Source organism: Ambystoma mexicanum, chromosome 2p (assembly GCF_040938575.1).
Source record: "Ambystoma mexicanum isolate Mex_15411 chromosome 2p, UKY_AmexF1_1, whole genome shotgun sequence".
NCBI lineage: Eukaryota > Metazoa > Chordata > Amphibia > Caudata > Ambystomatidae > Ambystoma > Ambystoma mexicanum.
This window is the reverse complement of record NC_090923.1, coordinates 1,220,822,632-1,220,836,890: the sequence shown is the minus strand read 5'-3', so window position 1 is coordinate 1,220,836,890 and position 14,259 is coordinate 1,220,822,632. Positions and strand designations below refer to the sequence as shown.

General features: G+C 49.5%; 1 protein-coding gene across 2 annotated transcripts in view; it reads left to right on the top strand.

The window, feature by feature from the left end:
* GRIPAP1 (GRIP1 associated protein 1) overlaps window positions 1-14,259 on the top strand; it is a 1,613,923-nt gene that overhangs the window by 699,702 nt on the left and 899,962 nt on the right. For both annotated transcript variants that reach the window (XM_069645489.1, XM_069645490.1), the window contains one exon: window positions 171-227. In XM_069645489.1, coding sequence (XP_069501590.1) covers window positions 171-227 — 57 coding nt within the window. The remainder of the gene's footprint in view (window positions 1-170; window positions 228-14,259) is intronic.

Sequence of the window (14,259 nt, the reverse complement as noted above, 5' to 3'; positions counted from 1 at the left end):
GTCTCAGATAACTCTCTCCCTGTTACAAAGAGAGGGCTAAGTGCAGACTTTAGTGTGAAACCTTTGCAGGTCCACTTGAGTTGGCTTTCTGAACCCTACACCAATAGTAGTTCTGTAAAAAAAAACCTTTGCGACATTTTTTTGAAAAACTCCTTTCTTCACCCTTTTAGGAAATCAAGGACACTGTGGACGGTCAGAGAATCCTGGAGAAGAAAGGCAGTGCTGCGGTGAGTGAATGGGTGGTTATGTTATTCCAGTACATCATCCTCATCCCTGCACACACTAATACAACTAGTCTCACACTTCCCCGCAAACACACCAGCCAGCGTTGCTCCATGGACGTTTGCTAGACAGCCACATTATGCCGGTACTCGGAATCTCCCACCTGACAGAAGTTCTCATATCTACACAGCATGTGCAAGGTAACTGTCGGGTTGTTTGTTCACACAACAAGAAAGGAGTACAGTTAAAAAGATAGAGAATTTGCAATCTTTAGGGACACATTGTCTATTAATGAAACATCACAAAGCTCAAAAGCATTAATACTGCTGCCTTGATCATCCAGAAACTGATACTGCTGGGTCAGATATGCATGTAAGCGCTGGGGCGGTCTCGTCCTGTGTTGTCATATACTTGGCACTCGTCTACATTCTGCTTTACACCTAAGGTCTGATGGAACAGCAGTGGTTTGGTTGGAGCCAAATGCATGCAGAGCAGTTTTGGACGTTTTCCAGGCATAGGGATGTTGACAGAGTTCCATAATCCGGCATCGAAGAAAGAAAAGAACATGTTTATCGCTGCCATGCCAGGCAATAAGTGTCCCGTAGTGTGTCTGAAAATGCATGGTCTATAGATCATGTATTTTACAGAAAATGGGGTTCATTAATGTGCCACACCTGGGTTTGTTCAGTGCTGTTGGACCATCTCTCAGTATTTTTTGCAGACATTTTTATGCACTTTGTGGTGTATTGTGAAACCATGCGCTAGTGTTCTGTACAGTGTTGTGTAGTCCTCTTTCTGTGTTTCTACAGTGTTCTATTCTAGTACTGTCTCGTGCTGTGCCACTGTCTTTGTTCTGTGTGTGGGATTATCTCTCAGCAATTTGTGTATTTCGGTGGGACTGTGTCGTGATCCTTTATTTGCTGATACATCGCGATTCTATTATAATGTTGTGGGGCAGTGTTTGTGCATTGCAGTGGGGCTATATATTGGTGCTTTTTTGCAGTGTTGTGGGACCATCTCTTGGTGCTTTTTGTTTTTGTGTGGGACCTTAGCTATGCTTTGTGTTATAATGCTACTGCATTTATTGCTGTTTTGTGCATTATGAAACTTTTTCTCAATGTGTCGTGCAGTTTTGTGGGGCAATGCCACTTTATTTTTTGTCTTGTTGTGGCACACAGTTATTTTCTTTTGTGTCATGAGGGCTTCACTATGTTGCTTTTGGAGCCATAACTGTTATTTTTGCAGTGTTATGTAGCACAATCTCTAAATCTGTCTGTTGTTGTGGGGGGTATAGCTTTGTACTTTATTCTGTTTTGTTTGGCCGTCTGTGTTTTGTGTATCATCTGGGGTCATTTCTCTGCAACTTGATGCGTTTTGGAGCCATGTCTCCATCCTTTGTGCATTGTCGCAGGGTTTTCTATCTGATCTTTGTGTTGTAATTACTCATTTGTGCACCTTGTGGTGCCCCTGCCTTCTACCCACTCCTTGGTTAACCAGTTTCCTATCCGATTAATGTTCTGGATTTTTATCATAAAAATCAGCCAAAGAAGACATTCTTGACATGACCCTATCTATGTCTTCACTGGACCATTTTTTGGAACTGGGAATGACTCTCTCAGCAAGTCTATGGGATTTATCTTGAGTAGCTTTGCTGGTTGTGGACCTATCAGCAGACTTGGGCTTGTCTGTCTGTTTAGGGGGGGGTGGAGTGTTTCACAGGTGTGGATGAATGTACAGGTAGTTTCTTCTGCTGTTTACCCCCCTCCCCGTGCGTAGAAAAATGATTTCCCTGTCCCTTAGTGGCTCCGGAGTTTTTCGACGCCTGGCGCCGAGGATCGGGAGAGGTGTCCCTGTCCTTCGAGCGTGGGGCCTTGCTGGCTTTAATTGCGGTCTCTGACTCCTGGAGCGCGGCCTGGGGGTGGAAGTCGTCTTCGTCTCCCGACGATCGAACTTCTGTTAGCCTAGGGAGCGAGGCACTCTTGGCAAGAGTGGATGATTGCCTGGAGTCATGCGGCGATCTTGATCGAGAACGCCCAGAGGACACCGAATCGGACCGTTCTGTCTGTGCCTCTTTCCGAGAACTCGACGTCGTCGAGTCTCGGTTGGACTTAGTGTGTTTAGTGTGTGTAGTATGTGAAGCGCTTGTGTCGCCGGGGGTCTTCCCCATAGCTGCCCTGCTGGACGACCTTCCGAGGTCGGGGACCTGCGCTCGGCTGTCTTTCGACGCCGTAATGCCCTCGCCGTCCGAAAGTACGGCGTCGCTGCCATCGCTGAAGGCGCCCTCCGCTGCCATGGCTGCCTGCCTGGCGTGGTGGGCCCAACGTTTCGTCGAACGGTCCTTAAGTGTTTTAGGTTTAAACCTACTACACGCTCTGCAGTTCGCTTCGGGGTGGTCCCTCGGCAAGCAGAGATTGCACGTGGTGTGCCTGTCGACTCAAGGGTATTTGCGATTGCACTTGGGGCAGAATTGAAAAGGGGTACCCTCCATACGCACCTTGAGGCAGCGGGCTGTTAAGTGTAGGAAATGTATAAGGTGTACCTATATACCAAGAGTGTAGAGTATGTACCACCCTCCACTCCCCCTACTTGCAGGGCCGAGGCCAGCGGCCTACCAGGCCCGGGCCGAGGCCAGCGGCCTTCCGAGGCCCAAATCCGTCGTGCAGCAGCCGACGGTCGATTTCTTCTCCAGCCGGCGTCGAGTGTCTAAGTTCGACATTGGGGTGGGAAAGGATGTCAATAGAATATTATTTTAAATTCTAGCAAAAGTATGGCTAAGGCCAGGGGACTCCGCAAAATGCTTCCGACCAGTATGGCGGAAAAAAACAATCTGAGGATCCTAGACGCGTGAGGGATCTTGGGTACAGTGGACGTCACACTAGGGATAGTATTACTGGCACGCCCTGTGTCGACGCCCATTTTCGAGTTTCGAAAAACAAACTGTAATACTCTGCAGCTTCCACTAGATGTCGGCCTATGCACAGCATGTGAATCTAAGCAGATACAAGCATCAGAAATACGATTACGGTGAGTAATGTATCCCATATATTCCCTCCCCTAAACCCACTCCTACTGCTGCATAATGTTTCTGAGTTGGTTAAAGTCTGTGATTTGTAGATTAACATACTATATTACATATTCTAAGTCTTTGTGGGTACAACAGAGCTTTGTGATCATGTGATAGTGTCACAGAGAGACATAGAATAGGAATTGAGCCAAGACTGAGAACTTGACCAACCGAAAATGATTGCGGAGAGGTTCACACTGGTTCTGAAGAATAATAAATGGGTAGGTGGTAATGAGCTGAAAGTCCCAGTGTGTGTCCCCAGTCAGGTCAGTGTGTCTTTCTTTCTTTCACTTTCTCTTTCTTTTTTCACTTTCTCGCTTTCCTTTTCTTTTTCTCACATTCTCTTTCTTGCTTCAATATGCCCTCTTGAAGTTTCTTTTAATATTCCCCAAAGCATTTCTTACCTACAAAGTGGAACTGTAATCCGGGGATCAGAGGGTTTTCTGGACACTGGTTCCACAAAAGAATGTCCCCGTTCCTTCCTTATGGTGGCCCCTTTGAATATGGGTCTAATGAAGGTTCTCAGGCCCCTTCTTTTTCTTCGGTGTTCCTTCTGGGTTTTTAGGGGTTCCTGAATCATTCTCTTGGCAGTCAAAACAAGTGAGTTGTCACCCTGCCTCATCTGTCTGACAGTAGGTCCCTGCCTGCTCTCCCTTTTAGGTCGATTTTCAGTTTGTATCTGGCGTCTTTGGGCGAGACAAAGGTTTGGAGGAGGAACCCCCACTTGTAGGACTAACTTGTCCCTTTCTGTCCGCCTGAACTTTGGCCAAGTTATATTACCCTCTTTGATCTTCTGTAAGCTCCCTGCGTGAAGTGTGCCTCCTCCCGCCTCTGAAACTTGCCTTCAGCCAGTCCAGCCATCTTGTTCCTTCCTATACTGGCTACCCATAGTGGCTTCACTCCACCAGCTCCTTCTTTTCTAGGATCCCTCCTGGCACTGTACTGTGTTGTCATTTATTTCCTCCAATTCTTTTCTCCTGATCCATGGTCACTACCTTCTCAGCGTCTCTTTATCCTCCGATATTCCAATAACCTCTACCCAGTATCTCCCCCCCTTCCTCATCACCTTGCTCGATTACTCAAAGAACGCCAAATGTGATGAGATGCAGATGGTGTCAAACTACAGCTGGTGACATCTCGGCTTCAATTGACACACACTGTCCTCTCATCATACAGAGCTGCTAACTCTGGCACAGATCTTAAAGGGGACTGCTGAGAGTCTTGTACTCTTGAAAGGCTGCAAACAGCATGGTAGACCCCCTGACCCTGGTTCATTGAGGACTTCAGAGTACTTCGAATTTGGCGCAGGTGGCAGGAACGCTAATCGAGGTAAACATATCGTCAGCTAGACAGGGCTCAGTTTGTATGCGCTTCATATGGCCAAACGCACCGACTATATCCACAAAGTAGAAAATGCTTTAAGTCAGTCCAAAGAGTCATTCAGCCTTGTTTGTTCTTTATCATCTCCATCTCTTTCTCATACGGTAGTTGTCCCCTCCCACAGTTTGTGACTCTTTCGCCAAGTGTTTTACTAAAGAAAAATCTGTGTTGTTCATGATCAAATTGCAGGATCTGATTTGCAAGCTGGAAGTATGATCTCTGCCCCTTTCAGGGCTCTGCCTGCTCGTTTAAGGTCTCACTTTCCTACGTTCTCATCTGACGACATTGTACTTGCTACTACAAAATTGAAATCTGCTTCGCCTCTAGATCCTATCCTCCTGGCTATCCTTAAAGATGTCATATCGGACATTGCCCTTTGCATTGTCCAGGTGATCAATCAGTCTTGTTCATCTGGAACTATTCCTGATGAACTTAAACCCGTTTTAGTGACCCCCTTCTTAAAAATAAATCTTTATATTCTAATGTCCGAGCCGATTTTCGCCCTATTTTGCTTTTACCTTTCTTGATGAATTTTCCCGGATCACTGATCTCCCTGTTGATCAGTGTTTTTCTTGAAGATTCTGATTTCTTTGACCCTTTTCAATCTGGTTTTCGTCCGGGACAAGGCGCAGCAACCATGTTTGTGTGCATTGAGGATGACCTTGCCCGACTCTCCGACCCGAGTGGGGTTGTCGCGATGATATTATTAGACCTATCAGCAGTATGCAGGGAAACAAGGGGCCAGGCGATACTAAAACGCATGATTGATCTGTTGTGGGCTCTGCTAAAGGGCCAAATGGCCATGGAACATCAATACAGAAATACATTGGCCACCGTGAGAGAAGTACCCAAGGTGGAGAACATCCAGGTGTAATGGTCACAGATATCGAAAACTAGAGTGTTGCCAAAGAGAAGCCAGGAGTGTGGGCAAAAGGAGATTATTCTGTCTGTCGAAAGTAGAGGTCAATCCAGCTCATCCTGGAATTGAAGGCCCTGACTCCCCTTGCGAGAGACCAGAGTAGACCACAGCGGGGATTCCAATTATTTGATCAGAGTTGAAGGGCAATTCAGTGGCCCAAAAAATATTTTTTTGTGGGAGAAAGTATTTTTTCCTTTTTAAAAAAATATTTTTTATTGGTTTATAAACAACAGTGTAACTTAGACTTCAATAAATTATCCATAACATTGTGCATCAATAGTGTCTGTCTACATATCTCAACTCCCCCCAGCCTATCCCACCCACTGTACCATATCATATTTATCTGTCTTTCACAAACTATACATTGGTCTAAACCTTTTACGTCACAGGGGAGACTCCGCCCCCCCCGCCCCCCTCACCCTCTCCCGGGCTACACCAAGCATTGATATCGACAAGTCTTGTACATATTGCTTCCATGTATCTAGGGATACACTTTGTTCATCTTGGCCACTATGTGCCGCTTCTTGCCATACTGCGGTTTCCGCTCTCGACCATTTCTGGAGGTCCCGCCACCATAGCCACATCTCCGGTCCCTTGCTTGCTTTCAGTCCCATAGCTATCCAACGTTTTTCCAGTATGTATGCTAGGCCTTTTAGTTTACTAACATGTCTCACCTGCTTCGGGCGTACAAAAATACCCAACATGCAAGCTGCCGGGGCACCCACGTCTCATATTATACCTGTTGCGGCCAGGGTCCGATCTATCCCCTCCCAGAAATGCATAATCTCTGTAGACGCCTAAAACATGTGTAGTAAATCTGCATCAATCGTTCGCATTTTGGACAAACTTGTTCCATCGCACTGCTAAATTTAGCAATCTGTTTTGACGTTGGATACGCCCTATGGGTGACATACAGTCAGATCAACTGGAGCTTTGCATTTCTAGAAACCTTTTTATGGTACGTTAAAGCTCTGCCCCAGGACGCATCTGTCAGTTGTTCATGTAAGTCTGCCTCCCACCTTCACTTGGTCTGTGCCATTATATCATCTGGTCGTGACATTAACAGCTTGTATATTTGTGACATCAGGGACAGGCCATCTACTCTGCACCCTCAGTTTACCTTCTTGCAGTAGGTCGCCCACCGTTGCCACCCCCATTGGTTCCCAATATTTCCTTATCTTCAATCTGAGTTGTGAATCTTCACCTTTTAGCGACACTAATGGTACTTGGGGTGGGGGTGGGGGGGAATAAAGCGAGTCTATATCCAGAAAGTTGCCAGTTTTATGCCATGTCTTTTTGCCCAGTTGCAAAAGTAGTGGGGGATCGAGGGTGCATTACTTAACGGTCCATATTATTTCCTTCAAGAAGAATGGGGTACACTGTGGCTGTAATAGCAAAGTGTCTTGCAACTGCACATCTGACAAACAATTTGACACAAATTGTAACTGACACGCCATAAAGTAAGCCTCAAAATGTGGTGCGCTAGTCGCCAGTGCCACCCTGGGCATACGGTTTTTGCAATTTAGCAAGGGCCATACAGTATCTCGAGTTATGCCATAGGAAGCTACGACATATTGTGTCTAACCTTTTGGCACAATATGTCGTAGCTACTGTATGGCACATTAGTGAAGAAAAGGAGGATCCTTGGCAGCACCACCATCTTTAACAGCACCACTCTCTTCATCAACGAAAGCGGCAACTTCACCCAAAAAAAATTGGTTTCTCTATTTTGTCCACCGCTTTCGCCGTGTTTTGCAAGTGTTCTATCTTAGGGTCATGATAATTATCCACCCCTAAATATCTGAATGTGGCCATCTCCCATTTAATCTGCAGTATTGGCAACCTGTCTAGGGTTTTCCCTTTGTACCCTGCTAAGGGGAACAAGCATGACTTCTGAGCATTGATCGTGATACCTGATAGTGCTGCATAACGTTCCAACGCATCTAGAATATACTGGAGATAAAGTTCAGGATGTTGTAAGTATAAGAGCATATCAACGGCATACAGGGAGAGCAGATGTTTATTGCCACGTATAGTTATGCCAGCGTCCCGATATTCCTTACAAAGATATATCACTAGCGGCCCTAATGCTAGTATAAATAGCATAGGAGACCACAGACAACCCTGCCTGGTCCCTTTACTTAGCTGCCATTGATCTGAGATGCACCCACTAGTCTTAACCCTAGCAATCGGACTACTGTAGACTAGCTGTGCCCACTTTATCTATGTTGGTCCCATACCGAAGCCTTCAACGCTGCTAGCAGCCTTGGCCACCTGACCGAGTCGAATGCTTTAACTGCATATTGTGAAGCGACCACATATTGATTTGTACTATCCTGAGTGTAGTCTATGATATGTTGCAACCTCCTGATATTACATGTAATATTACTATTTGAACATTTATGGACTGGTCTGGGTCGATAAGTTTTGATATTTACGGCTTGAGCCTATAGGGCTGTTAGTATCTTCCCATCCTGGTTAAGTAATGATAGGGGCCTGTAAGAGCCACTGTCGTCGTCCGGCTTGTTGGGCTTCAGCAGTGGAACAATTATAGATTCCCTTAGCGATGCTGGCAATATGCCGTTCTTCAACGCTTCGTTTAGCATTACCAACAATGGAGGTACCTCATCTGTCATGAGTTATTTGTAGAATTCACTAGGTAATCCATTTGCTCCCAGATCTTTGCCAGTCGGCAACTTCTGAATGGTGGATTTCAGTTCCTGCGGCGTTATGGGTGCTTCTAGCCTGCACACTGCCTCTGCCTCTAGTTGCGAACTCTATTTGCTCCATCGTCTCGTCAATCTCTGCTTGCTGCGTTGTTGATGTCTCTGCATATAGCTCCCTATAGTAATCATAAAAACATAAACCTTCCTGCGTCGTGTAGGCATTTCCATTATTCCCTTTTACCTCCCTTATCAAGTCCCTCTTAAACTCACTTTTATAAAGCCAGGCCAACAGCCGTCCCTGCTCATCTCCTTCTGCATGTGGCTTTTCAATGCATTTACTATAATTTAAATTGCCTAGTCTAGCCCAGTAATCCAGATACTCTTGCTGCAGTCGAGCTTCTTCCCGGGCCTGCTACGTGGTTGTCCTCCACGCTGGCCAAGGCTTCTAGTTTGGCCTCTGTTCTGACACAATCCCTCTCTATTGTAGCTTGCGTGCCCTTGGCTGTAGCTATCGCTGTCCCTCTAACCACTACTTTGAATGCTTCCCACAGTGTGCCAGCCGAACTTACATTTCCCATATTATTTCTGAAATACTCTTTGACCCCCTCCCTTATGTTTTCCCTAAATATCGTGTGTTTAAGGAATTCACTTCCCAGTTTCCAAGTAGGGACCAATAAGGGGGCATGATCCAAGAATACACTTGCTTTATATTCTGCCATTGTGAACTCTCCCAGTGTCTCCTCCCCAGCAAATAATCTAATCTAATCTGGTGTATAAATCTTTGGGGGGGGGGGGGGTCTAGTGTGACTATCCACAAGCTTGTGGGTGTAAGGCTCGCCATCCATCTGACAACCTAAATGCTGGCAGTATTGCATTCAAGACTTTGGCCACCGGGGCAGGGTGCGCCAAATTATCATCTGATCGATCCAATTTGGGGTTCAGGGTGCAATTAAAGTCACCACCCCATATTAGCGTGCCATCTCTATATCTGGCCAATTACAGTGACCTAAAGACATCCGCCATTCCTTGGTTAGGTGCGTGGTTAGCTTCCTCCTTTCTACCATACCTTGTACTATAGCCAATCTGCCCTCTGCATCTTTATAGGTCTTCAGAACCTTGAACGGGACTGACGGCGCCACCCATATTAGATGTCCTCTTGCAAATGCGCAGTATGACGAGCCCAGGGTCCATCCCTTCCATGTCTTTGCCAATGTTGCTTGTCTCTCCATAGTTGAGTGTGTTTCTTGGAGGAGTGCAATGTCTATTTTTTGGCTCCTTAACATTTGCATGACCCTATTTCGTTTAATGAAGATATTGAGCCCTCTAACATTCTACAAACCTATTTTAAGGTCCCCCATCCCAGGTTAGTGATCTAGCTTGTCTTGAAAGTCCGGTGTGCGTGGCATACAACATGTCTGTGGTTCTATAGGCTAGCTTCCCTTTAACAACCCCAACTCCCTTCCCCACCCCTCGCCCCACAACAATTGCTCAGCTCAGTACCTCATGCTCACGCATTCCTGCTTCTTACACCTGCCGTGGTGTATAGTCTGCTAGGAGTGCAGCATAGTATCTGTGGACCAAACAACACATGGGCGTAGGACGTTCCCCCACAGTGTGCTCCCAAATGGGTCCAACTGTAAGCTCCCTTGTTACACACAATAATGCCTGAGGGCACCAATAAAAGCATGCCTCACATTGTCATCAGGTGTCCTCATTGGTTGCATCTCGTCCACTCTCGCTTGCATTCCTCAGTCAGTGTTATCTCTTGTGGCGGCCGGGTCTTTTGCTTCGGTCGGTGCATTTTCAGTGTCCATCCATTTATGCGCCTCATCAGGATTATCGAAGAAGACACTCCTGCCTTTGTGTATCACTTTCAACTTCGCCGGGTATAGTAGCATGTACTTGAAGTTTCCTTCACATAGTCTCCTCTTGACTGACGTAAAGTTCATTCTTTGGCATTGAACCTGCAGAGTGTAATCCGGATATGCCGTGATATTCGCAGGCGCCTTTTGTATCGTTCCCCCCCTTTCGAAAGAATTCCAGGATTTTTTCCCTGTCTTTATAATTCAGAATGTGGGCTATTATTGGTCAGGGTGGGGCACCTGGTGTTGGCCTTCTTGTCAGAGATCTATGTGCCCTCTCCACCATGAAGCCCTGAGTAAGGTTGCCTGGGCCAATTTCCTGAAGCAGCAAACTTCTTTCTCAAGCACCCCTGTGCGTTCTGCAAGTGACCGAACATGTTGCCGTAAGAGGTTTACATCCAGGCTAATGGTGTCCATTTTGGACTCCAGTGCAATCTTCAATGCCAGGATGGCCTCCAGTACCTGTCGGTCTCCCTTTGTGTGTGTTAGTTCTTCTTGTGGGGACGAGGTACATGAGCCATCATTCTCCGCTGGATTTGTATACTTTGTAAATGTGCCTGGTGTGGGTTGCCAGGTTTTACCTTTCTGAGACTTGGATGCCATGACTGTTCCCCCTATCTACAGGCCTTCCCTTGGTTGGCAGCTGGTTTGGTGTGTGTTATACGCCGTTCGTCCAAGGACCAATATTAGCTCAGAGACGCCACAACTCCCCATCCTAACCAGGTGTTTCGATTCTGCCCACTGAGGTCGTATCTTCCAGGCGGCTCACTCTCTGGCGGGCACTCTTTATACGGATGTTGTTGTCATGTCCAAACTTCTATCCAACGCAGGAGCTGCTGAGCCCCACATTCCCACTAAGATGTTGCGGACTCAACTGGACTAAACAGTTAAGTTCGAGACACCCTGGGGGGAAAGGGGAAAGTGGATAAAATAACAAACTCAGACACTGGATCCTCAATCTTTATCCAGTCTCTGCATAAATGAGAATTAATATGACATTCAACGCATTTCTTAACTTCCAAGAACAATATATTCTCCAGCATGGGGTCTGGCATGGATTCACATGCTCATGAATATTCCCCGTCGTCAGGCTGGGAATCCTCGGTAAAGAAAAAACCAGTATCAGTTTCGTTTCTGATCTGTCTTTCGTAGTAATAACCAATCACTGGTCTCTGCGTCATACTGACCACAGCCAATGACTGCCCTCTACCTAAGCACCGCCTCTGGCAGCCATCTTCAGATTTTTACCGCACGTTCATGTGTTGGGATCCTCGTGCTATTGCTCTCGAGCGTTAGTGCTTTTTTTTCGCGCTTTTTCACAAAAAAACTTCGATTCTTTCGGTCAAAAGAGCCTCAAGCTCCACCGATCCTACATCCGATCAACGGGGACCCGTGTCGGATTCATCTGTGCCCCTCAAGGGTGAAGATTTCGTCGAGCTACGCTTCGGAGGACTCCAGAAGCTTCTCAGGCCCGGTCTCGGAGATGGCCCAGGAGAAGGGAAGCTCGACGCCCGGAAAGCTGTTCAGGGTCTGCCCTGGATGCCAGCTGCAGAACGTCTTCAAGGAGGACGAACACTCTTTCTGCCTTTACTGCCTTCATGAGGACAAGACGCACGTGGAGAAGGACTGTGCGTTTTGCGGCAACATGTCGGAACGGACCATGAAGGACCGCCATCAACGTCTCGCCAACTGGCTGGAGGGTAAGAGCCCGTCTGGCGAGAAGAAAAAGAAATCCGAGCGGTCTTCTAAGACTTTTGAGGGCGCCCCGGCGACGGGGGCCCAACATAAGGCCAAGCACCGCGAGTCCGCTGGCACCGGGAGCGCCGAACGGTCGGGCTCTACGGGCGCCAGGCAGGGCGCACCCTCCCCGGCACCATCAACCACGAGCCAACGCTCTGGGTCGGGTAAGAGGAAGGCCGAGCACCCGGCGAAGCTCCTGGAGAGGCCCCGGTCGAGCTCTAAGGCAGAGGAGGAGCGTGGCAGTGCCCCCTCCCTCAAGGATAAGGCGGTGAGCGCACCTAAGGTGGTGAAGGCCTTGATCCATCCGACCAAGCCCTCTATCGAAACGGTCGCGGCGGCCCTGGCTCAGCCTGTGGTGGCTACACCAGTGGTGGCGACCTCAGGGCCCAGAATCTCCCTGCCTCCTCGGAGGGAGTCTTCCTTTGTGCCCATCGATAGGACCCCCGTGAAACCCTCCGTGGGGAAGAAGAAGGGGGGGCAGGGCGTCGTCGTAGATTCGGCCTCAACCTCAGAAGAGGAGCTGATCGAGGTCTTAAGCCACGGCCTAGGCGTGGAAGAAGGCCAGCCCGTCGGAATGGACCCCGACGCAGGTGACGACGACGACATCGTCGAGGATACCGACGGGGCCCCTGCTCGCCCGTCGGATTCCCCTCTGCCAGCGCCGCAAGACAACTCGGCGGCCATTTTGTTGGCCATACAGTCCTTATGCTCCGAGATCAGGACGAGGCTACCGTTACCGACGGAGGAACCTCTCCCGTCGGGGGATCCAGAACCGGGACCTTCTGGTGTTCCCCCTACCAAGAAAAGAAGGATCCATCCACCACCTCCTTTTCAACCGTCGCGCCCCGTCCAGCCCTCCTCCCCGTCCACCCGAGGGGATGATACGGGGACTGACACGGCAGCGACGGGTACGGACGACGAAGCATACGACGAGGATTTTCCGTCGTCGCCTCCCACCAGGGCTTCTCCGCCCGACGAGATCGGATCTTTCCACTCCATGAGCTCCAGGGCGTCCGAGCTTTTCCAACTCTGCCCTGAGGAGAAGAAAAAGGAAGGCTTCCTTTATCAGCGGCGCGAGGCCAAGAGGAAGACGGTCCTCGCAGTGCCTCTGTTGGACGACATTTGGGATGAGGGCCTTTCCCTCCTCAAGAACCCTTCCACGACGCCAGCTAGAAGAGACCGGTACGAGAAAAAGTACCGGGTCCCGGACACGGCCCCCCTATGCCTCCGGGCGCAGCCTACCCCGGACTCCGTCGTCTCCGCGGCAGCCAGGAAGAAAGCGGGGGGGGTGCGGCCTCCACATCGACTTCCCCGCCGGACGGCGAGGGAAAGAAATTGGATGCTATGGGACGTAGAGTCATCTCGTCGGCAGCGACGACGATTAAAGCGGCCAACGCCTTGGCTATCGTGGCCCGCTACGACAGGGAGCTCTGGTACAAGATAGCTCCCCTGCTGGATTTTCTGCCGGACGACAAGAGGGCGGAGGCCCTTGAGATCCTGCAGGAAGGTGAGGTGGCGTCGGACCACGCCATCACCGTGGCGACGGACATCGCCGACACTGGGTTCCGCCAGCTGGGCAACGGCGTTTGCCTTCGACGTCGTGGATGTCTCAAAGCTACGGAATTTCGGCAGGACGTCCAGACCAGAGTCCTGGACATGCCCTTCGACGGGAACAACCTGTTTGGGAAGACAGTGGACGATTCCCTTCAGGCCATCAAGGCGGATACTGAGACGGCCAGGGCCCTTGGAGTCCTGCAGCAACGACGAACGCCCTTTCGGAGCGGCGGAGGCAAGGGCGCCTCCAAAGGTTCCGGCGGCGGTTTCGCTTCCTACCGTCAAGCGGCCCGCTCGTCGTCGCAAGAGGCCTACAGAGGACGAGGCAAGTCTAGCGGACCCCGCCGTCGTCGCCAAGGAGGTCAAGGCGGCAAGGCCGCGTCCAAGCAGGATTGAACCGGCCGTGGGGTCGGGCCCCCACCGAAGCACCCCGGTGGGAGGCCGGCTGGCGGGCTTAGTCAGTGTGTGGGAGTCCATCTCCACCGACCGTTGGGTGCTGGACGCCCTGGCCCGGGGCCACGCGCTCGAGTTTCTAAGAAGGTGCCCGCGCGTCCCCCCCGTGGCCAGGAAAGAACTTCACGTCCCTCAACTTCTCCTGGAGGTAAAGGCGATGCTCAGAAAGGGCGCCATCGAACTCGTCCCAAAGAGGCTTCGGGGCTCCGGAGTCTACTCGCGATACTTCCTCGTGAAGAAGAAGACGGGAGGATGGCGCCCCATCCTAGACCTGCGACGTCTGAACAAGTTCATCAAGGCGCAGAAGTTCCGGATGGTCACCCTCCAGCACGTCCTGGGTCAGCTGGAGGAAGGAGACTTCCTATCGTCGTTGGATTTGGAGGATGCCTACTTCCACAT